Source organism: Amphibalanus amphitrite, unplaced genomic scaffold (genome assembly GCF_019059575.1).
Source record: "Amphibalanus amphitrite isolate SeventyFive unplaced genomic scaffold, NRLGWU_Aamphi_draft 000325F_arrow, whole genome shotgun sequence".
In the NCBI taxonomy this organism is placed as follows: Eukaryota; Metazoa; Arthropoda; class Thecostraca; order Balanomorpha; family Balanidae; genus Amphibalanus; species Amphibalanus amphitrite.
Window position 1 is genome coordinate 565,770 of NW_024881820.1, and position 22,547 is coordinate 588,316.

A 22,547-nucleotide genomic window follows, 5' to 3' on the forward strand; every position below is an offset into this window, starting at 1 on the left:
TCACAGAGGCCTGCTGGGCTGTACAGACCTGTGTATTTGCCTTGTGTTCCAGACCAATACAGTCAACACACTATTGGCATTAGAACGACACTCGAGACTCGGTAGAAAGCGGTAAGAACCGCAGCACACGAACACATACGTCTTCATCCGTCCAAACGCACATCAAACAAATACGCATCCATTCCAATGTCTCAAGCACACGCATACATAACCCAGGCGAGCGCCCCATACGCAAATACACAACATTCTAGAGCAATAATTAACACACATCCATCGCTCACACACAAAAACTAGGAGATTCTGTCACAAATTAAATATGTACATAAATACAGATGGGGTTTGTCGGCGCCTAAAACCCGGTGTCAGACATTACGGTATCGAACGGGCTAACGCCCATCACCGCCGAGAATTGTCGGACGTCGACGGCCCAGTCCAGCGCATAAATAACACTCAGTCCAGGCTATATATTCAGGATTCCGGATACCGGCGGGATGTAGGTACCAGATACCCCGCAGCGGGTAGAGGACGAGAGAGGGAGAGAGTGGAGGATGACGGGAGAGTGAGGAGCCGTATATGGTACGACAAGCGGTCCACCACGTCCGATTGCTCTCCCATATGCACACGTATACACGTATACAAGCATACATCGACCTCGCACGTGCGTCGTCCAGCGCAGTTGCGACGCGCACTCACGTATACTGCACGCGCACATATGCGCCCGTAAAAACAAACATTTCGGACGCTGGGGCGAGGCAAAAAGAAACGACAAAACAACGGCGAAATCGACAACGATGAACAATAGTACAAACGACTGGTATAAAACGTGAAAATCGGCACACTTAGCCGAGCACTGGTGGGTCTAGTGACCCTTTTGACTCGGCCTATAACCGACATAGCCTTGTAGGTCATTCAATGGCCTGAAGGAGGCCCACCACAGTCCAAATGGACCTCGAAGGATTCCACTCGGATTCACCAGACAGTGGACCCCGCGGATCCCACAGCAGGTCACACGGCGGGCGTGAATAAGTCACAACACTCTGTCCTCCCGGCCGCGACGCTTGGGCGCCGTGAGAGGTGACGGCGGCACACCAATGGTGACGCTGCAGTCACCAGTGTCCGATGACCAGTGACCAGTGAACAGGTGACCCATGGTAACACCAGACCCGAGAGTGTCTCATCAGGAGCACAACGCTATGAGAACAGGGGCGCAGGAGACAACTTCCAGCGGCGATACAGCATATGCACCACGTTTACGTCTGACCAGAGTTTGGCCTAGACGTTCAGGTCCGCAGGCAGCGTCTCCTGCTTCGTCTGTGAGGCTGACACTGCCGTGGCCTTGGTACTGGGCGGTCGAAGATCCAGCAGTCTGGAGTCAGACCGGATACAGGCGTCCTCCAGCCGTGGTAGATAATGCCTGAAAAACACAGAAGAGCACGCGTAAGTAACCGCAAGTTCCTTCACTTGGTTCCGACAGCGCAAACACAGCCACATTCAAAACATCAATATTTCATCGTCTTTGTGTTTTCGGTACACCACTTAACTGGGTTCACTACACGCATTTCGTGGTAATGCGAGAATCCACTACACGGTCACGTTTCTCGTACATTGCTGGCTCTGAAACAAAGCCCGCCTGCGAGCTCAGCCCTGCTGCAGGGCGGGGTCAGCGGCCGGCCAACAGCGGGTGACAGCGGCTCCGGACAGGACGACACGGAGAAGGCCGTGTTCGGACCGCGACGACATCCCCCGCGCCGGCCGTCCGCGTCCGACGCTCCCCGGCCGCTGCCGTCGGGTGAAGGCTATAAAACGAACCATCCGGCGCTCCGTACCGCAGGGAGCCTATCATCGATCGGCCTGTGCGGGACGGTTCGGCGCAACTCGGCGGGGTGCCGGGGGTGACTCAGAACTCGGCTCCGTGCAGGGCCCAACAACATATGACCCAGCGTCAGCTCATAGGAGTGCAACTGACAACTCAATCATTTCACAGCGGGGGAGGGAGACATGCAATTCAGTCCCTTCTGTGGAGTGTGAAGACTGGGACAACTTTACTGATTATCTAAGGGATAGGACTAAACTTAAGTGCTGAGGGTTCCTTCAAAGTTCAACCGAAGATGCTGCGAGACGTCAACGAATTGATGTCCTATATCTTGGATCTCAGCAAACGCAAACTCATCGATTTATTTCGCCCATTCCCGAATCAAACTACATCGACGCGAATGCAGCGGACGGGCGCGGACTTTGTCCCGCAAACAGCGTAGCGTTTTTATCGAGCTCGATTTCGCCCGTTTTTACAGTAGAGCGCGACAAAGCCGAGCGATTACAAAGGTCCTCGAGATGTCACGCAGCCCGGTGGGTGTCACGGCAACGCTGCTCGGAGTGTCCGCATCGGTCAGAGCTGGTCTGTCACATCGACCGAGGGATGGAACAAAAAGCGCCACCCTGTCACCCTCAGCACAGATAAAATACCGGACAACCGACAAACGACTCTGAGACTGAGACTGAGGAGTCACGCTGAACGGTAGGAAGGAAGCATCCGAGGGGAACGGTAGGAAGCATCCGCTCGCCTTCACAAGCACAACCCCTTCGTAACTCCGAACGATGTTGCACGGCCAGCGTGCTACTGCAACACCCCGTCACGCGTGAGAGGGTCTGAACAAGCTGTGACTGCGCAAACAACACCTCAGCAGCTCCTCAGCTCCGCGCTGACCCTGCGTCAGATCAGATTCCGGTGCACTGGGACAGGCTTCACTGCGCAAACACCACAGCATCGTCCGGCCGCACAACAGCGGCCCTCTATCGTATCAGATCCCAGTGAGGCGATCAGATAGAACCCTTTCTGCAACACAACAGCGCCGTGACGTCAGCAAAACCTGCCGTGACGTCATTAGGGGGCCGTCAGATGAATAGAGGAGAAGCAGGCTGCAAACGGCAAGATGGGGCCTGTAAGCCGCCGGCTAAGCGATGTCCATTCAGCAGTAAACAGTCGGATGATCAGCCGTCGTTTAGATTGCAGTCAAGATAGGACGGCGTTCAGTCAATTAGGACTGGTCCGGCGAAGAACGTGGCAGAAACCGGATGTTTTTTGGACAAAGACGGACCTTGGAACCCGGCAAGTGCTATTGTACAAGCGAGTTCGTTGGACGATCACAGCCCAAAAGTCCAGACCCCGTCATATCGTACTTCGACAGTCATCAGATAACATACTCCCTCCAGTCACACATCCTCCAGTCCACGCCGTCCCAAACTAACACTTCACACGATGATACCAAAACAGAGTGCGGGGCCACTCTGGGGCCCGTTGGTTCCGGAGGCCGGCGGCCAACACCAACAGAGCTGTGACGTAGGAAAGTGACGTGAGAGGACCGGCGGGCGTGGCCCCGGCCCCGCGGGACGGGGGCCAACAGGAGGTGTCGGCACGGGGCACAAAGACGATCGCCAATCACACTCGGCTTCAAAAGAGAGCAAATGTGATTGAAACGTGCACGGCGAAAGTTTTATTGAAGGGAGAGGGTCAGCTGGCCATTTGGTCAATATAAATAATACCAAACGCACTCTTCTATTGTTTCAAAACGAGTCATTTGACTTATCCTGGCACACTGTTGTAAGTTGTTAAAACTGTTATTAAAACTGCGAGATCCACTTAAGCCCGCACCGTCTCTCGTCCTCGATCACCATCGGTTCAAGTCACATCGCCCTGCCAGGCCAACAACAATGGCTCCGTCCGTTCTCGGCGACACCGACACGGTTCGGCCTGTCGCCCTCATCCTGCTCCGCTCGCCAGTCTCATCAGATAGCGCCGCTCAACACGGCCGCTCAGAGACAAAAACAGCAGCGCGCGCTGCCGGGGGCAGTAGGGAGGTCCGGCCGACCACACGAGCACGCCGAAACGCCAGTCATTCCGAGCGCTAGGCGAGCTCGAAGGACGCACACGATGTCCGCACAGCGATCACAACAGGCGCCGCCGGCGCGGTGGAGGGGTGGAGAGTCAGAGAGACGTCATCTCCTTCGGCGTCGGCAGCTCCCAGTGCAGAGGAGTCTGCTTTTTACGCCATGTCGAGAGACGGCCGACAGCTGAGAGTCGAAGAAAGCGCCGTCGGCAGCGGCAGCCCGGGGCGTGCACGGCGTGCAGCAGCCTTGGGCGAGTCGGGAGGCGGCCGGCGGGAGAAAAAGGTGTGAAAAGGCGCGAGAGACCCACGCTGCAGGCGCTGACAGGCGCCCTCGGCGCGGGCACAGCTGCATCAAAACCTCCCTCCCGAGCGCCGAAACCAAAGAAATGCCGTCCTGCACCACCAAAGATCCAGCTGCTGGTTAAAAATAAACAACTGGCATGATATCCCATCATAAAATGGAACATTTCATCCGCTAATCGAATTCCCCAGATTTATTTATAGGAAATGCCCAATGGAATCCCATACCTACACATATTTGCTAAGGAAACCTATCGAATGTAAGCAATCTCGCATACCGGCTTAATCGGAGTCGATGATGGCCGTTGGGTACAACACATTGACCCATGGGGCGCGCATTATCAATTGCAGTGGCAGACCATCTAAACATATCGGCACTGCTTGAAGGCAAGCCCCCATTAGCATACCATATTCGCCAATGCATTCCGTACTTACGTCGTAATCATTATCTCATAGATTTATGGTGATGAACAAATTGGCAACAGAAAATATACCCACGTAAATTGTGAGTGACGCGCTGAAGAATAAAGCTACACGGGAGAACGGTATTCAATGTTCGCCATTTTATCATGCTTGTCACTTCACTGCCTCATGCTAACATCCCTTTTCGTCCGCTGCCAACTCACTTTCTTCCATCCAATTTCTGCATACATTTTCTGCACTCAGACGGCGTAATTCAAGCGTTAATGGTCCTAATGACAGCTGGAGGCGCGCTGCCTTTTACAGGATTGAATGGTGGCCCGTTTGGCTCCGGGTAATTTCCTTGATTGGGAGCTGTGCGGTGGTCGGACGGGCCCCACACAGTGGTGGGTGGTGCCACGGACGGGCGGCGCCCTCCGCTGCACGGCGAGCAGAAAATGGAACGGGTTTGTAGATGATCAGACTTATATTCCCGCTCATCAGCCTCATATGTCGGCTCATCAGCGAGCCGCGATAGCATCGCACGACCGAGCCGTAAAAATGAAATGGAAAATCAGAACTCCGTGTGAAGAAAAGGCGCAGCCAAAGAGAATCCTGAGGCCAGGGTAGCCGAACAGAACACTTGGAACTTGCGAGCTAGCTACACCTCCTACAAAGTCAAATATCAGTCCAAAAGTCTAGCCAATACCCGAAATATCCCAATCGTCACTACACCCATTATTCCAGTCATCACCTGTTCCCAGGGACCCGATCTATTCGTTCTCCAGGGATCCAATCCGTCTGTCACACCGAACCTATGGTCTGCGGTCCGGGGATTCATTACGTGTGGTTTGCGGTCCGCCGGCCGACCGGCCAGTGGCACCGTTCACCACCCACTGCTGGCCGTGACAGGGGTGCCCAAGATAGACCAGTCGAGCCATGTGACGCACCACGGGGCTGACGCCGGGCGGTAACACGGGCACCGAGGGACTGTGGTGAACGGGACCCGACCGAGCGTGACCGAAATACCGTGACGGGAGGGAGGGGTGTGACGCGTCACGGCTCGATTTTCGGGCAAAGGAGGGTAGGGAGAGAACTGTTGAGCAGGGACAAACAGTGACCGTAGAACAGCAAGCAGGGACACCAAGTTACTTATAAGTGTCCAATGGCCATCTACAGCATACAGGTCAATGTAATAGGTGTCCATAGTCAGTTGGCCCCCACTGCATCATTTCAAAACAGAACTCTCCCAATCCCACTCTTTCTTCTTGACCATGAGGCTATCAGCCGCTCAAGCCAGCCTTCTGACCCGCCTACCGTCATATTCATGTCCCTGAAGCATCGACAATAGGGGATACCTGGAACTCGTGCCCATTGAGAGGCGGCGCCCGCTCCTGACACGACCATCAATCAGCCTGCAATATGGAGATGTTTCGACGAAGTAGCAGTGGCGAACGGTACGATAAACATGAACGTTGCGCAATACATAATGCCTCCACCTGGATGGATACCAGTGGCGGCGGATTCGATTTTGGCGTGGGGGGGGGGGCAAGATCCCAGTCGAGATGATGTCATAGACGGATCCAGAAAGGCGTTTTCGACGCTGTAGGGGACATACCCCCCAAAAAAGTGTCTTAAAATCCAAAAACTACTCGGATTTCGATTCCTTTATACTGCTGATTGCTGAACAGTATAAAGCAAAAACATTCCTGATAAAAGTTTTATTTTTAGGAAACATAAGGTAGGTACATACATTTTGTCTATTTCGGGCGATGCAGGGGAAGGGGGAGTAGAGTACATATTTGCTTTAAATGCCCGCTCCCTGGATTCGCCAGTGGACAATTTCTATTTTTTTTTCGTATTGCTATATCAGAAAAAAGCTTCAATGGGAAATATAGTGTCATAACCCGATCGCATATCAGATGTTGAAGAACAGTGCCAAACCTTTTGAAGTAGGCGAGCGCTTTTCTTCAATGAGGTAACTCGTTACCATTTCCTCTGTTCATTTTACGTTCGATTTCCGTTTAACCTTCCTTTAAAAAGTATTTCTGAGACAGATATCAACTGAAAAGTGAAACTAGCTCACAGCGGGAGGAGACCGCTCAAACATTCAGAGACAGTCGGTCGCATCTAAACCTATTGGGACAGCGATCCGCTAGAAACCCACCCCAAGGCAGTAGTTCGCCAACTAAGCTCACCGAGACGAGCTGTCTCGATGGGTTTATACAGTAAGCCTACAGCAAGGCCTAAGGCCCAAACGCTCGTCAAGCTGGGAGCGGACGTCTGAGGTGAGGGAGCGCGGCGGCAGGCTAGGGTGAAGGAGCGGTGGACTGGAGCGAGAATCCAGAAGCTCTGGGTGGGGCGTTTCTTTATTAGCGCTTTAGTGCGCAGCGCTGACTGCGGTATAAGGTCCAAATAATCACACCAAATTTTGCCACATCTACCGGTTCAGGCACTCGAGAATCAGCGGCCAGTGATATCTGCAAAGACAAAGCATTTGCAACCCAGCTTCAGCCCGGTGTCAGGGCGTCCCAGGTGGCTTTAATTACAGTTACACATACCAAACGGCCTCAGTGCAGCCAGTCTGTGGCCGAAACCATTCGGAACAGAATTCAACGAAAAGTGAGACAAGGTTAGTGCTATCGTTAGTGCCATTATAGACTTGGACCCCGTTGGCTTGACCCACTGGAAGGTGTTAGTTATCGGACGCTGCGGGGCATACTCATTTTTCCAAAATGCCTTAGATTTTCCTTTCGTGTTCGATGCTATGTATTCTATAGCCAGCCTTTAGCCAGAGGGGGCCCACTAATGATCAGTGCCCTAACCCTCAAAAGTTTCCAACATTAATTTTTACTTATTTAATAGTGAAAACTGAAATAAAGCGGATACTGAACTGTATACATCCAGTTTTTACACTGGCCCCACACAAGCCTCCGAATGCCCAAAGCAGATCTCTGATGACTGCCGACTGGCCTTTGGGTGTCATACCGTGCATTGGTCAATGTGTTCAATGTGTACGACCTCGGCGTTACCATTTTATGCACTGGAAACTGTTGCGCTAAAAAAAATCAGGGGAGTGGCTTATTACGAGCGCTCATCAGTCAACTACCCGCAAGCGAATGGCTAGCCCTTCCGTTTCCGCTCGCTTGCGATTTGGCATTTATGTACAAAAATAGCTGCAAACGACCACTGAAAGTATGAGTTGCGTCTCTTGCGCACTTAAAATATCTCTAAATCGAATCTGAAAAGACAAAAAAGCTATAAAGCGGAAATGGTTAGCATATTCAAAAGGCACCGTTGGACAAACTGTAGGAGCGCATAGCTGCAATATCAGGTTATGGAAAATTTCCTCATGTTCAGGGCACAAATTATGGAGGGGCAAGAATACTACGTTTGCCCCTCCTCCAAAAGTTTCTTAGGGAACGATGCCTCCTCTGCCGCCCCGTATCCGTCGCCCCTGTAAGCGGTCACTGAAGGCCTGGGTTGCCGCTGCGTCACGTTGACGCTTATAATGTCTCCAAAACTAGGTTGAAGAGAGGAAAACTTCAATTGAACGCGAACGCTTGTCATTTAAGAAAGGCAACGTATGATTAAGTATAGTTAATCTGGTTACATCTTCAGATGATCGAACAGAATAATCAGGTATATGGTTTCTTGCAGGGATGCGGAGCCGGAGCCGGAGTCGGAGCCGGAGCCGCCGGAGCCGGCATATTTTGCCCGGAGCCGGAGCCGGAGCCGGAGCCGTGAAACAAAATAGCCCGGAGCCGGAGCCGGAGCCGGAGCCGCCAAAAAAGGGGGCGACTCCGGCTCCTTTTTATTTTTTTGAAGAGGAAAAAAAATAATAATTGACCTAGTTCGGTTTGACAGTACAAGGCAGTAAAACATATGGTACTTACGTCATGGGCCATCAAGTGAATGAAAAAATCCGAATATCCCCAGTATCCCACAGTACGCAAACAACTTCCTGTTTGCTCTTCCCCCCCCCCCACGTCTACTGCATCCCCTGAACATGAGGACCAGTCATCAGGTGACGGCCATTGTTTTCAAACCAGTGCAGTGGACTGCGACTCCCAGCACCGTCTCATCCCACACACCCCCCACCTCTCACCCCCCAATGCAGCCGAGACGGGTGTCAGCTTACGATGGTTCACTGAACTCCGATTCGCGGCGACTGCGTTTCCAATGCCATCGCTTCCTAGCCCTTTGTTCTGCCAGTTCTCTCCGAGGTGCGTTTGCGCGGGGACGCGGTGAGCCGGTCATGGCAAAGAGTAACGCGTATAACCAATCCAATTTTTCTTCCACCCGTATTTAATTGATTGCGTACGGGATGTACTGAGTCGGAGCCGGAGCCGCCGGAGCCGGAGCCGCCGGAGCCGGACCATTTTACTCGGAGCCGGAGCCGGAGCCGGAGCCGCCATAACATTTCACCCGGAGCCGGAGCCGGAGCCGGAGCCGATTTTTTTCTCCGGAGCCGGAGCCGGAGCCGGAGCCGTCTGAAATTTCCACGGCTCCGCATCCCTGGACTTTCTTGTCTAAGTTTAGTCACAAATTATGGGGGGGGGGGGGCAAAAAGATACTTTTTGCCCCCCCCCACGAGTTTGCCAGGGGGGGCAGCTGCCCCCCCTGCCCCCCCGAATCCGCCGCCCCTGATGGATACCGTGTGGGAACTTCTTAGAAGTTTGATCAACCTCGAAATTAATTCTCGAGAGTGAACCTAATTAAAGTTTGAGAGGAGCCAAGTTGACGACAGTGAAGAAGGTTCAGAGCGTCACAGACAACAATGAGCAAAATGTGATAGAAAGTAACCAAGAAAGGCAACAAAAACGTGGAGAAGAAAACGTGGACAGGTCGCACAATGGCCGTGCGGCCTGTTCCAGCGGTGTTCCATGACACAGCGTGCCCGTCCAGCTGAAAGTTGGTCGATCGATCCTTCGACCAGCCACCGGTCAAACGGAGGCAAGGTCACCCGGTCCCGATCACGCCGTCGGTCAGTCAGTCACGCTGGTTAGTCGAACGATCGACGACCGGCGATAAACGATTGGCGATCAGATAGATCGGTGATCGGATAAATTGGTGATCGGTCAGACCGGTGACCAGATCGCCACTGGAGGTCACAGCAGGCGGCGGCGCTCGCACGGTCACCGGCCCGACCTCACAGCGGGAGAGCCGTCCGCTCCGCTATCCCGCCCCATCTCCTCTCTTCTGACGGTCGTCCGACGCACTACATCTGCTGGCGACGCTCTCCACACGGCTGAGACGCTCCACAAAGGCCGGCGCGTCGGCTCATTTCCATCAGAGTCGGCGCCGGCGCCGGTGATGGATTCCGGACCGAGTCTGAGCCTCTGCGGGGCGCCGGGCGGGGCCAGACGCGCCCCGTGCTGGTATGACCCGAACACTGTGCTGGGAGAGGCAGCCAGTGAGCGATCACCTCCGACTGCGCCCGACCTGAGGCTACCGACTGGGGGTGGATGCTTGGGAGACCGTTCACAAGACGCATCAAGAAGCGATGGCCAATCTCTGTGCATACGGACACACGACGCAAGTCTGGATTTTGATTCACCCCAGGCTTCATCGTAATGTTGTCATATAACCATCAACCAGACTGCAAGTAAATAAATAAGCCAATGTTTTCAATCATCAAAATACCTAAACGAAATGTGAGCGCCAAACAGTGTGCACCACTGTTGTTTCAGCATTCCTTGCCAAATATCAAATAATATGACACCGAACGGCATGCATTCGGCTGTGTCGGACTTGCTGGTTGCGACGTGCCTTATCGAACAGGACGAATCTTGGAACAGGACGTGCCCTGCCGTGCTGGAGCGTGACGTGCGGCCACAACACGTGGCACGTGGCACACGTGTCTCACGTGGGCGCGAGTTCCTCCGGTCAGCCTACTTTTCACAAATACTGTGAGTCACATATGTCCCGCCTTCCAGCCTTTTTTTCCAATACCTGCAAGTCACATATGGAAGCCTCACCCTGAAACGTCAGCAAAATTATGGGGAGAATCCGGCGGACCGACCTCACGTCTCGAGAAATTCAGTCAGCGCAGCTGTGACGATCATAAATAGGTACGCCACAGGTGCGAGCCGCATATTCAGTGCTGTGAAATATGGCCGTAAAAATGAAAGGTGGCAGTCGCCGGCGGGGCTCCGGAAAGGGAACGGGACCGAGGAGCGCCGGTTCTGAATGTATTCATGATAGAGATTGACTGTCGAAATTATTCAGCAATCCAACCAACAGCGGTATCCAATGCTGTGGGTGACACTGCATTGTAATGCAATTTTATGGACAAGAAAAGCAATTAAGCTGATTACAGAACACACTAGGATAATTTTTACCTAGACAGGATGAACACAGTGTGAGCCAAAATGTCATTAACCGAAACAACTCAACGAGACTCGCAATAAAACGGTACAAGTTTGGACCGTAAATCCTGCATTATATAACGCAGCCGTGCTATTTTCGAATTCTCCCGACTCCCTGGATCAGTGACCGGCTGCGCCACACCTCTGTGTCTCTCGTCTGCCACCCAACTGTCCGCGATTTACACCGGCACTGGTAAACAGACGCCGGCGGCGGTGACAGTGGGAGTCCCGACGGCGCCGAGCGGTCGGAAACAGCCGTCACCACTCCAGAGGGAGGGTGCACAGTGCACGGACCGGGTGTTGTGCTGACCTGGCGACAGCCGGCTCCGGACCCGTCGGCGCCGACACAGAGACACAGAGCGCTGACTTTAGATCAACAAATGGAGGATCAATTGATGACGGCTCGATCTAAACTCAGTGTGCTGCAGCGTGCAATAACCCGGCAGTTGCTGGGGTATTTCGCCACCCACCGTTTGCTGGGGGGGGCGTTAAACGCCCCCAGCCGATAACTCGAGAACCAATAGGCGCAGCGAAACGCACGAGGCGGCAAACGAAAGAGCGCGACGAGACGCTTCAGATGAGTACTTTAAAGTTGAATTTTGAGGTCACAGGTCGGGTCAAGGTCAGGTCAAACACCTGAAATCGGGCTTTCAGTAGCATGGACTTCAGGACTTGGCAATGGGCGCCTCTCGCCATAAACTCTGTCAAAACGGTGCATAATCCATCTTATAAGGCTTACAAGAGTGTCAGCTCCATATAGGGGTCAGTCAAGCATAGGTCAGGGTCAAGGTCAGGTCAACCGGGTAGGCACATATCCCCGAAAATCAAAACTGATATTCGCAGCCTGTGACACATGTTTTATAGGTAATTTGGGGCGTAGAACACGATGGTGACATTCATTTTATCATATGTGTACGTGTTTGGCTCAAAAAGTTCAATTTAAGAAATTCATGTATCATGGTCGTGAAGTAGTCACGAAAAATTGCTAAGATTCAGTTCAAGATTTTGGAAAATGCGGAACGATAATCAATAATCGAAGATAGCCATTTGATTGATCATGGTATTGGCAGTCTAATGGCGTTTACGGCATGTCTGTATGTCTATTCTGTGATTTTATATGATTTTTTGAACATATGCCGTTTTTGGTCGAAAACTCAGAAATCATGACGTCACTAAAACCTCAATATCTCAAAAATTTTCCGACCGATTTTTTTGAAACTTTGTCACAATAAACTTCAATCAATTCCCTACAGGTACCCAAAATTTGGCGCGCCTGCGGCGCGCCGTTTTTATGCTATGACCCAGCGAAAAAAGTGGGGGCGTTTAACGCCCCCCCCCAGCAACTCGCGGGATAAGATCCGCTTGTGTAGACATGGGAATCAGTTCCAGGCCGTCTACCTGATAGCTGAAGCAGACACAAACACGAGCCCGAAAGTCAGCACAAAGCGACTTTGAACCAAAAACAGCCTTGCGTGAAAGGCTCGTATCCGTCCCGCCTTACGGAAATTCCTACCGCTAGATGACACTAGTGAAAACGCCTGAAGGTATGCTGTGCCGCAAGGCTTGTGAGCGAGGAAGTCTCTGAAGTCTGAGCGTTTTTTTTAACCAAAACTCGTCAATTGTTCGTCGTGCCCGCCACGAAAAGGCCCAACGAGTGGACCAGGGCGGACAGGGGACCGTTTGGGGTGTCATTGCGATCACCGGTCCCGTGCGGAAAACAGATCACAGCCTCGTCTGGAGTGTTATCCCAGCTGCCAGAGGTGCGTAGCAGACACGGTCTGGGGGGTAAGGACGGACGAGAGAGATGAAAAGGTCGACGAGCGACGGATGTGGGCACAACAGGCGGAGACCGTGGGACGGTGATGGATGAGCTGAGAAAAAAATCGGGCGGACTGCTCTCACAATTAGAAGCGGAAGAAGATAAATATGTCAACCGGTTAGCTGTACAAACAAAAGTGATCCATCACTTTGATGATGCATCAGGATTTTTCTCAGGAATGATTCGCGAACGACGGTGTCTCATAACATCATCTCAATGATCGCTTCCTAGTTCCTAATCAACATATCGTAGAAACCGCCTGCCAATGGCTAAGACTGATATAATGTCATGACTGTAATCCACAATAATCTTTTGTTTTATATATCTGATCTTCAGCCGCCAAGGTATGCTGTCAGTGTCATGGAGTACCTATATGTTGCGGGCCAAGTGCGAAGGCTAGTCCATTCGCGAATGGCCTAGTCCAAGTGCGATAACGCACTTGGACTAGGCCGTTTGCGAATGGACTAGTCCATGTGCGTTATTGCAGTTGGCCTAGGACGTTTGCGAATGGACGGGCGTTTATGCTCCCAGTCCAAGTGCGAAGTCAGGCCAAGTGCGAAATATCCAGCAAAGTGACGTCAACTTGGCAAGTCAACTTCGCATGTGCAAAGTCCCGTGTGAAATGATGCGTGCAAAGTATTGGTAACTCAACCGGCGTCACTTAACCTGGCCTGGTGACCTGACCTTAGGTCATCTGGAGTCAGCATTTTCACACAATGTGCGCAGAATATGGGAGAAAAGGTATACAAAATTTGGCTTTGCTGCGCGCCGCCGTTTTCTCGTGATCTGTGAAAAACCACAGGGGGGTTGAAAGCAACCCCCCCTGCAGTGCGCGTATTGTTAAATGCAATGCAACACAACAGTTTTTCGAACACTCACCGCACCGCACTCACCACACACAAGCCGCACCGCCCCGGTACACCACACCAGAGCAGAATGAATCGAGCGCCACAAACTCGACCAAGGTCAGGTCGGGTCATCAGCGGGGAGCCCGGAGCACGGTACTAATGGTCTCCGCACACCACGCGACTCTCCGCTGTTCGAAGGTCACGGGGATATTCGACCTCCCCAGATCCAGATCAGTGGCCGAAGCCTGGCCAGCGGCAACACGTTGCTATAATTTCCGCGTTGTGCAGGGTTCAGCGGAAAGTCGCATCCCGAATGGACCAGGCGTGTGGAGACCTTAACCCAGAGTTGCGCCAGCTCGCAGATCTGCTCCGGAGAACAAACTAAACATATAGACGCAGTGGCGTCGCCACGGATTTTCGACTAGGGGATCTGGTCGGACGGTCAGTCAAAGTTATCCCCACCAAATACTGAAAACTCCTCGGATTTAGACAATTTTATTTTGAGAATGCACCAAAATCGTTTTAAAATATTTTATTTTATTCTTGATCGATTTTCGTGGCCAAAAGTGTGTGTGTGTGTGGGGGGGGGGGGGCGTCGGACCGGCATATTTTCAAGAATGTGTGTGTGTGTGTGGGGGGGGGGTCCGGACCCCTCCGACCCCCCCCCGTCGGCGACGCCCCTGCATCGACCAGCGGTCCCCCATTCATTCGGAATCGTACCCCAATCCGAGGATCCATGCTTCCGGCGGCTAAGTGCAACGCCACAAACCCGTCCGTTCGCAAACGGCCTAGGCCATTCGCGAATGGCCGGCCATTCGCAAACGGACTAGTCCGTTTGCGAACGGACCGCCATTCGCAAACGGCCTAGTCCATTCGCGAATGGACTAGTCCGTTCGCAAACGGACTAGCCTTCGCACTTGGCCCGTAACATATATAAGGTCATTGGCTGAGTGGGGGAACAGGAAAAAAACCCTGGTCTGGCGAGAAGATGAGGGCGGGGATGAAGGGGGAGGGCGGCTCACCAGCCCAGCCGGCCCGCCGCTCAACCAGCCAGCTGTTTGGCTCATCATCAGCGTTAGCATTCCTGCGTTCGAGGAACTCTCCCTCCCCGCTCACCCCTCTATCCCCAAGTCTCCGCCGCTAGCGGGAACTGCCACCACCTCTGTGAACCCCTCGCGCCGAGTTCGTCGCCGCCTTTCTTACAGCGCGCCAGTTCCGCCGCGCTGCGCCGTGTCGGTAGCCATGACAGCGCTGTTTGGACTAGGTATTGATCTGCAACACGAGCCCGCCCCCGCCCCCGCCCGCCGCCCCCGGATGACTCGAATGAAGGGCCGCCCCGCCCCCGCCCGTCGGATGGGTTCCGGGAATTGGTGCTGGAATGCGGCGAGATGGGTCGGCGGGGCGGCGCAGGCCGTCGCGCAGTCCCAGGTGAGCAGCTGAAGGGCCGGCTGCTGCGAAAACCTGGCCACATTTCGCCAGACAGCGCTGCTAAACTGGACAGGAAATGGTGCGCTGTCCGTTAGTTTAGGAAAAGTATCTCCAGTTCGTTGAAACTTGGCCAAATTACCCTTAGGTCGTTCTCAAAATGAGCATTACAAAGGGTAGCAGGCTAGAGACGTGAGAGTCACGAGTTTTCTACAAAGAATCACGGACTGATGGCTGGAAGTTAACGACCAAGACGGATTCTCTGAGCCCGACTGGAGATCTCTGGGCCAGTTTCAGCTCGACAGTGGCCCAAATTAACCAGGAATGAGCCATCTCCCATTTCTCGCTCGGTTCAGAAGGCACTGGCCGCTGGGACGGCTCATCAAACGAACGAGAGGCGGCTGCCAGCATGGACAGCTCATTAATCCGAATTAATCATGGCCTAGTTATCGCCATCATCAGCACGTCGCGTCAAACAGACGCCGCCGACATCACGTGACCCGTGAAATCCCCGGTCAGTCGGTCACGTGGTCGATATAAGCACCGCAACCTAGACAGTCACGTGACCCAAGATGGTTACCATTGAATAGTCACGTGAGGTGGCGAAAGGTATCTTCGTGAAGTTTTCTGTGGTCCCGTGAGATAGCACGGTGAACGACACCAGTGAACGATGTGACATTCAAACATTATTCATGTAAAGGTCACCTTCCCAGGAGGAAGATAACCCCAAACAGATACCGGTGACCTCTCACAAGCCACCTCTCACGGAATACCTCTCACGAGATACCTATAACACGGATGCAAGATACCGTCACCACGAGCCGCCCTGTGACCCCGCGCGGCTGGCCTGCAGGTGACCTCGGAGACTTCCATACACCCATCGCCGATATCCCGTCTCTACTGCGCAGATTCCAGCGGCCGGCCTGTCACGTGATCAGTGACGCCGCCCAATCAGCTGTCCGTCAGGAATGCCTTTGATCGTGCCGCCCCGCGACGACCGGCCATCTCTGAGCTCGTGACAAGTTGACAGCGCCGTCTTCGCTGCGGAGAGACGCGCATCGTAGCTAACTAATGGCTTGGCGTTTCAGGACAGCCTCGTTCAGCCTTCCAAACTTCTGAACAAGACTGTAATGTTGAATGGCAAGTCGGGTATCCCCGCCCCAAACCGCTATCGGCTCCACTGCGGCACCCAGCGTGTGTTTGTTATTTAAGGTCATGCAGCGTTCGATCTGATGTCTGGCGTGCCTCCCTAAAAGACCACCCACGACCCGGCTGGATCCGAAGCCAAGCCACGAACGTATACGGGAGTAGGTGAGAGGATTATGACAGCGCTCCATACGAGGAACCTAAGACCACCCGTGAAGCTCAGTCACTTCGATTGGCTGACAATCACGGTATAAATCAGGAATGGCCAGGTGGGGCTAAGAGTGAGCTGAATAAAACCAATAGAACGGATAGCCTGACTATGTGCAATGTGCATATGCTGTGATCGAAGGATTGGCTTCATTTTTCTCAGATAGCCCGTTAAGTCCGATTATGACCAATAGAGCAAAGACAGAGATTTGCGAGCCCCAGCCCCCAGCTAACATCTCGCATGCAAATTTAGTTCACCGGCGATCCGAGCTTCTCCAGGCGTGTCTGTGACTGCCCGCGAACAATGATGAGCAGTCTGTTCGCGACTGTCCACAGCTCGGTGTGGGGCTGCTAGGGGATGGACGATGCTAGTCGCAGACCACGTGGCCTTTAGAGCGGCGGCACGGAGCTGACACCTAACTGACGCATGTATGACACTGAAAGCACAGACGTTTTACGTTACGGGGTACCGAGCAGCATTAAGATATGCATTTAAAAAAAAAAAATCGGTGTGCTTCATTGCCCGTGGTCGCAATTCGCTTCGCCCAGCATAGGCTTGCAAGCAATCGTGACAAAGCAGGCAATGCCGTGACATCTGACGGAAACGGGGACTCCATTCTCACATTATTATTGCCAAATGCATGATTAGGATGGTAATTCGTGAACAAACAACACTAGTACGCCAGCGATCCTAGTTCCTCCCACCATTATAATTGCACGGAAAACAGGGACTATTACTAAACGAAAATATATTTGACAACATCATGGAACGCAACAAATCGCAGTTTATCCTTAATAACGACCTCGCTGCGAGCGTGCATTCCCAGACAGGCACTTCGTGGCCTGTCGGTCGTACACCAGTCACGACATTGGCCATTCATTTTTTGCCGCGGCGCAAAACCGACCGTGTACGAGGAGCATCCGTGATGTTGCGAGCGGCAATTACCAGTCGATGGGAGTGGTGACAGCCTTGTAAACAGGGGTATTAGTGACATCGATTTCCCGGAGGTGCCCCGATCCATGTCCGAGGGAGCACACCCGCCCGGCGACACGGGTGACCGATATGGAGGGCAGTCAGCGACTTCCGTCGTCGGTGCTATTCAACAGGTTTATCAACATTTATATAATGTCCATTAGGTAAATTGTGTCTATTGCAACTCATGAGGCAAATGAATGAAACTTTATTTGATCATCATTCCACGGTATTATTTAACCTTGAGCTGAAAAAAACATTGCACAACCTTACACATGAGAGCACAGCAAGAATTGCTTATTTGCCTGGATGGAAAAGTAAGATATAATACTTCAAGTCCTTCTGATCAAATATCATGATTAAAGCCCATCATCCGATAACTCAGATCTGATACTTTTCACCTTATGTAACCCGTTATCAGTGATTGCCAAGATATTCGGGAGTAGATGTTTCTTTTTGACACAAACACGGAAACGCCATGAAAACACCAGCAGGGAGCCCTGTCCCACCTCACCCACCTCCCGCCGTGCACGCTCCCACCCACGGCACAGCGATTCCCGTCACGATAAATCACCGCATCGATACATCACCGGCGAGCGGTGCCGGCAGAACCCAGCGGGAGCCGCGCGCACGGCGACGCAGAGGTTAAACAGCGGTGCCAGGGTCACCAGAGGTCACCGTGCGCAGATGATGGATCAGCCGCCGTGTCTGATCAGGTGGCAGCGGTGACCGACCCTCACGCAGCGCCCAGAGGTGACACCAGAGGTCAGACCGGGTCAGAGGAGAGTAACACTCGGGTCAACAACTCGAGCGGCGCGGAAAGAGGAGACACTGGAGAGACAGTCTATGGAAGGAAGCGAAACGTTCGTAGAGGGGGTTTACGCTGAGCGACATACCTATTACTCACGTCCGACCGCACCCATTTACGTTAGAGTTTGAAAGATCTCGGGGCGGTTCTGACAAATGCCCGCAGCGATCCACATGTCTGAGCAGACCACCACGGCTGCTGACGCCGGGTAATTACTGCCATCATCCGGACGCATCTGCCGCTCTCTCGAGAACGCGCCTACTCCAGGGCACACTCTGAGGAGCTGCTCTTCTGTAATTGCTCCCGCAGCCGCCTGTCGAGTATGGCTCGAGACTCGAGCTGTGTGACTCACGGAGTTCGAGCGCACCGTATCAACTGATTTTGCGCCGCAAATTTCCCAGTTCATGGCAACCATGCAAGCCGAGTCAATAAAACCGACTACAGGACATAGTTTGGCGTCAAGTATGGCACATGCCACGCGCTGTATCAACAAATAAATACCGACAAATTGGGACGGGGCTGCTGCCCAAGGCCAATAACAACACCAACAGCTGACGCGCAGCCGGCACGGCAGCCGCGAGACGACGTCTACTGACCGAGCCAACTGAGAGGCCCGGAGAGCTTTTGGGGGTAAGCTCGAAGGATCGTGATAGGTGGGAGTTACGTGGTGGGAGTTGCGGCACAAGGACTAAACGCTCGAGGGCGAGCGGTTGAAGAGCGCTCAAACATGCGATCTGCAGGTCTCCATGACGTTCACGCGATGGAAATAATTGCTCCCAAACATTTCAGGGGTTATACCAGCAGCTGGCCATTATAATTAATCGTCTGTCCCATGAAACGAGCAGAATTTCAGCCATTAACGGCGGGACGGCGACCACAGCTGGGCCAATTCAAGCCATTTCCGACTGAAAGGGAGCGCAGCTGCGGCGGACGATACAGCTCCGTGGGACTGCCTCAGTGGCCGTGTTATGGGCAGCTAATGGTCTGGGCCGGCTGAGCTCACACGCCACCAGAGTGTGACAAGGACGATCTTAACAACCGTGCGGCGTTCGTGCTCGGAGTCTCAGATATGCCAAAAATGCCGCTCCAGCCAATCCATGTAGCCTCACCACGAAAAATGTCAACAGCGGCTATTATAGAATGACAAATTGGACGTCCAATCACCAAGGAAAATCTGTCTTGGAGCTGGCAAAAGTGGTGCTGTCGTGTTAAACTATGTAGGCAGTCACTCCCAAGTCCAAGGTGTCAGGCGCCAAGACGAATTGATGTCTCGGGAAAACGTCACGCCATCAAGGACAAATATAGACGGACCATCGTGCTGGCTATGAGGCCCAGCCAAAGGCCACTCCCTCGAGGGGGACGGAACTGGTTGATGTTGCAAGAATGTAATTGGCGAGCTTGCAGGACATATAATCTCTTGTATCGAATCGGTTACCTGTCTATTTAATCAAACAATGGAGGAGACATTATAACGGAAGGTAAACCCGAAATATCGACACCACCTGCAGGCATTCTACACTACAACTGCCGGTGTTTGGGCGACTTATCCAGATCCGTACAAGTTTCGGAAACAGACTACACTTGCACGGACACTAGAAACGTGAGAGACTAGACAGGTGAGCACACATACCACCATATGTCGCCACGGACGTGGGATCCGGCGTACTAAAACTCACCTGGCGCGCTGGATGACAGTTGTTCTCGGCTGCTGCTGCTGCTGCTGCTGTTGCTGGTAGTGGTGTTGTGCAGGTTGTTTGCGCTGTCTAATGAGCCACTGTTTTCTTGTTGCTACTCCCGATGACGATGAATCTGATAGGTGGAAACTCCATAGTGGACTTGATAGAAGTCGTCCACTCTCGCAGCTGTTCGAGAGACACCAAGGGTTTCTGTCCAGTCGTGACTCCACTGCGGTCCACTGGATGGCTACATCCACTTGGGGTGTCTCAATAGCCTCTCATCGCTGGTGCCCGGCCCACCTGAACCGACCACTGTCCACCGCCCACGCTTGCCGCTTGACCTGCAGCGCGCAGGTGTCGCTTAACTGGCCTTCAGTGTATGTGGTGTGGGGGCGAGCCTCGTGATGATAGTTGGTAGAGTCCCTGGCCCTGAGCTAGGCTGGGGTTGCTCTAGCTACGTGAGCTGGGCCGGTAAACCGCTATGGCTGTGACCTCTGTGTGACCCGGTCAGGTCATTTGAGAAAGAGCTCCATACTGAGCAGTGCGTCCTCCTGGGACGGTCTTTCGACAGTTCCCAGTGCGTCCCATACCACGTGAGTCCGGGGTTCGCGTCTCTCTGCTATCACACTTTACTCGGAGGGCAAATGAGTGTCCCATCCGTCCCAGTAACACTGCTGAGTCTCGGAAACTCCATAAGTGTCCTAACCCCTCGCGGAGTCATCCCGCCCTCCCCAGAAGTCTCTTCACAACACTCTTACCCCTCACACGTGATTCGGCTGCACAATGCGGCCATCGGGAGTCCTGTACACCACGGCTGGCCTTCCTCGGCCGCAGAGCCGACCCCACGTCTGCAGGGTCTTCCGCGACCACACCCAGAAGCCGCTGGTGATGCCGACAATCAGCAACATCACGTACTTGATCATGAAGAACTCAAAGTGCGGCTGCGGCAGCGGGCCGACGGTGGCGCGCGGCGGACAGGGGATGGCGTACTTGGACCAGGCCGGGTCGCGCTGGCCGCAGTGGCGCTCCTGCCAGCCGAGCGTCCACTGGTCGAGGAATGCCTGCTCGTAGAACAGACAGGCGATGACGAGTGTGGCGGGCAGCGTGTACAGCACCGAGAACACGCCGATACGGATCATCAGCTTCTCCAGCTTGTCCGTGCGCGTGCCGTCGTGCTTCATGATGGTGCGGATCTTGAAGAGGGACACGAAGCCGGCTAGCAGAAAGACGGTGCCCAGTGCGAGGTAGACGACCAGTGGTGCCAGGACGAAGCCGCGCAGGGCCGGCACGTTCATGACACCCACGTAGCAGACTCCGCTGAGCACATCACCTAGAAATGCAAGAGAAGATGACATCAGACATGAAAAGTATGGCGTCAGGTGCGGTCAGACAGACGACAAACGGTGCTGGGTGGGTCAATGTACAGCTGTCTTGGGTGGACACCGAAGGGGAGGCATACAATCACAAATATCATGGCGGTACATCATCATGATTCAGGATTGAGCCGCCAATGTCGTGGTGGTGTCAGGCGCGGGGTGCACTGGGGACAGACACAAGCATATGGATGCTGTAGAGTGCAGATATTACAAACACATTCACGATCAGACACCACAGAGCGGGGCACATCTCTGACACCGCAGCCTCACGACAATGCCATCCTCGTATCCATCACTGTCGAATGAACAGCGAAAACAGCGGTGCAGAGCACCAAGCTCCCCCAGCTTTCACTCCGAAATGATTACGTTTCTAACCTCGCTCGTCCTTGCAGGCCCAGGGCGTGTTTTATCGCATGACAATGGCCTATTTGCACACCGCTTGATATGAACATCTATCACCTATAGGGAATATTGCCATGCAGAACAACACAGCTCCGCCCTTCCTGCAGTCAGTCGGGCTGTGAGAGCCCATCACGGGCCGTGCACCGCTCATGTAGACAGAGGTGAGAGGAAGAGAGAGCGCTGCCACGGCGCTAATTGTCGAGCTCCGGCGGCAGGGGTCAGTCTCAAGACTGCTGAGAACCACTTGAAACTGTCACAGAGGCACTCGAGGTCGATCAGTTCAAGATTAGATGCTGGTCAGTTTGAGTGACACTGTTAGGTGAGTTTGAGCGATACGATCGAGTGATATCGCTCGCTACTGCGACGGTCATCTCGATAGGTGACATGTCGAAACAGCGAGGCCAGCCACGATACACACTTCACGGACCCAAGTGTGAAGCGCTGACTCAGGAGTTCGCGTTTCATGGGCGATACGACTCGCCACAACTTCGATAAGCAGCGGGGCTACTGAAAACTTCTGAATTCCGCCCATGTAGACCCGGAAGAAAATTAAATTTACGGCTGAACTTTGCGAGCGCAGTGGGCCCGAGATGTCCCCCGACACCTCCATTTCACATCGTCCCGCGGTGACGGCCAATTCCAGGCCGTGTCAATCAGCCATTCGGGGGATAGAGCGCCGACCGAGACGGCCGATGGCGACAATCCGCCACGAGCTATGGGTCGCGCGGCAGTTCCGGCCGTGAGCTATGGGTGGGTCGCAGTTGCAGGCCGCTCAGAGCACCACTAGTGCCGCCCGTATGTCCCTCTGGCCGCCATTGCCACCAGTATGGCGACCGGGCCCGCTATCACAGCCACTGAACCCGCCGTCAAAGGCGCCATCAAAGACGTATTCAGGGGCGTTTTGAAAGACGCC

General features: G+C 53.5%; 1 protein-coding gene across 1 annotated transcript in view; it reads right to left on the reverse strand.

Annotated features, from left to right (window-relative positions):
* Positions 1-14: 14 nt before the first annotated feature.
* Positions 15-22,547, reverse strand: part of LOC122388500 (frizzled-7-B-like) — a 46,566-nt gene continuing 24,033 nt past the window's right edge. The window contains exons 2-3 of the mRNA XM_043379651.1: positions 19,857-21,186; positions 15-1,414 (exon numbers count right to left, since the gene is read on the reverse strand). Of these exons, the coding sequence (XP_043235586.1) occupies positions 20,618-21,186 (569 nt within the window). The 3' untranslated portion in view covers positions 15-1,414; positions 19,857-20,617. The remainder of the gene's footprint in view (positions 1,415-19,856; positions 21,187-22,547) is intronic.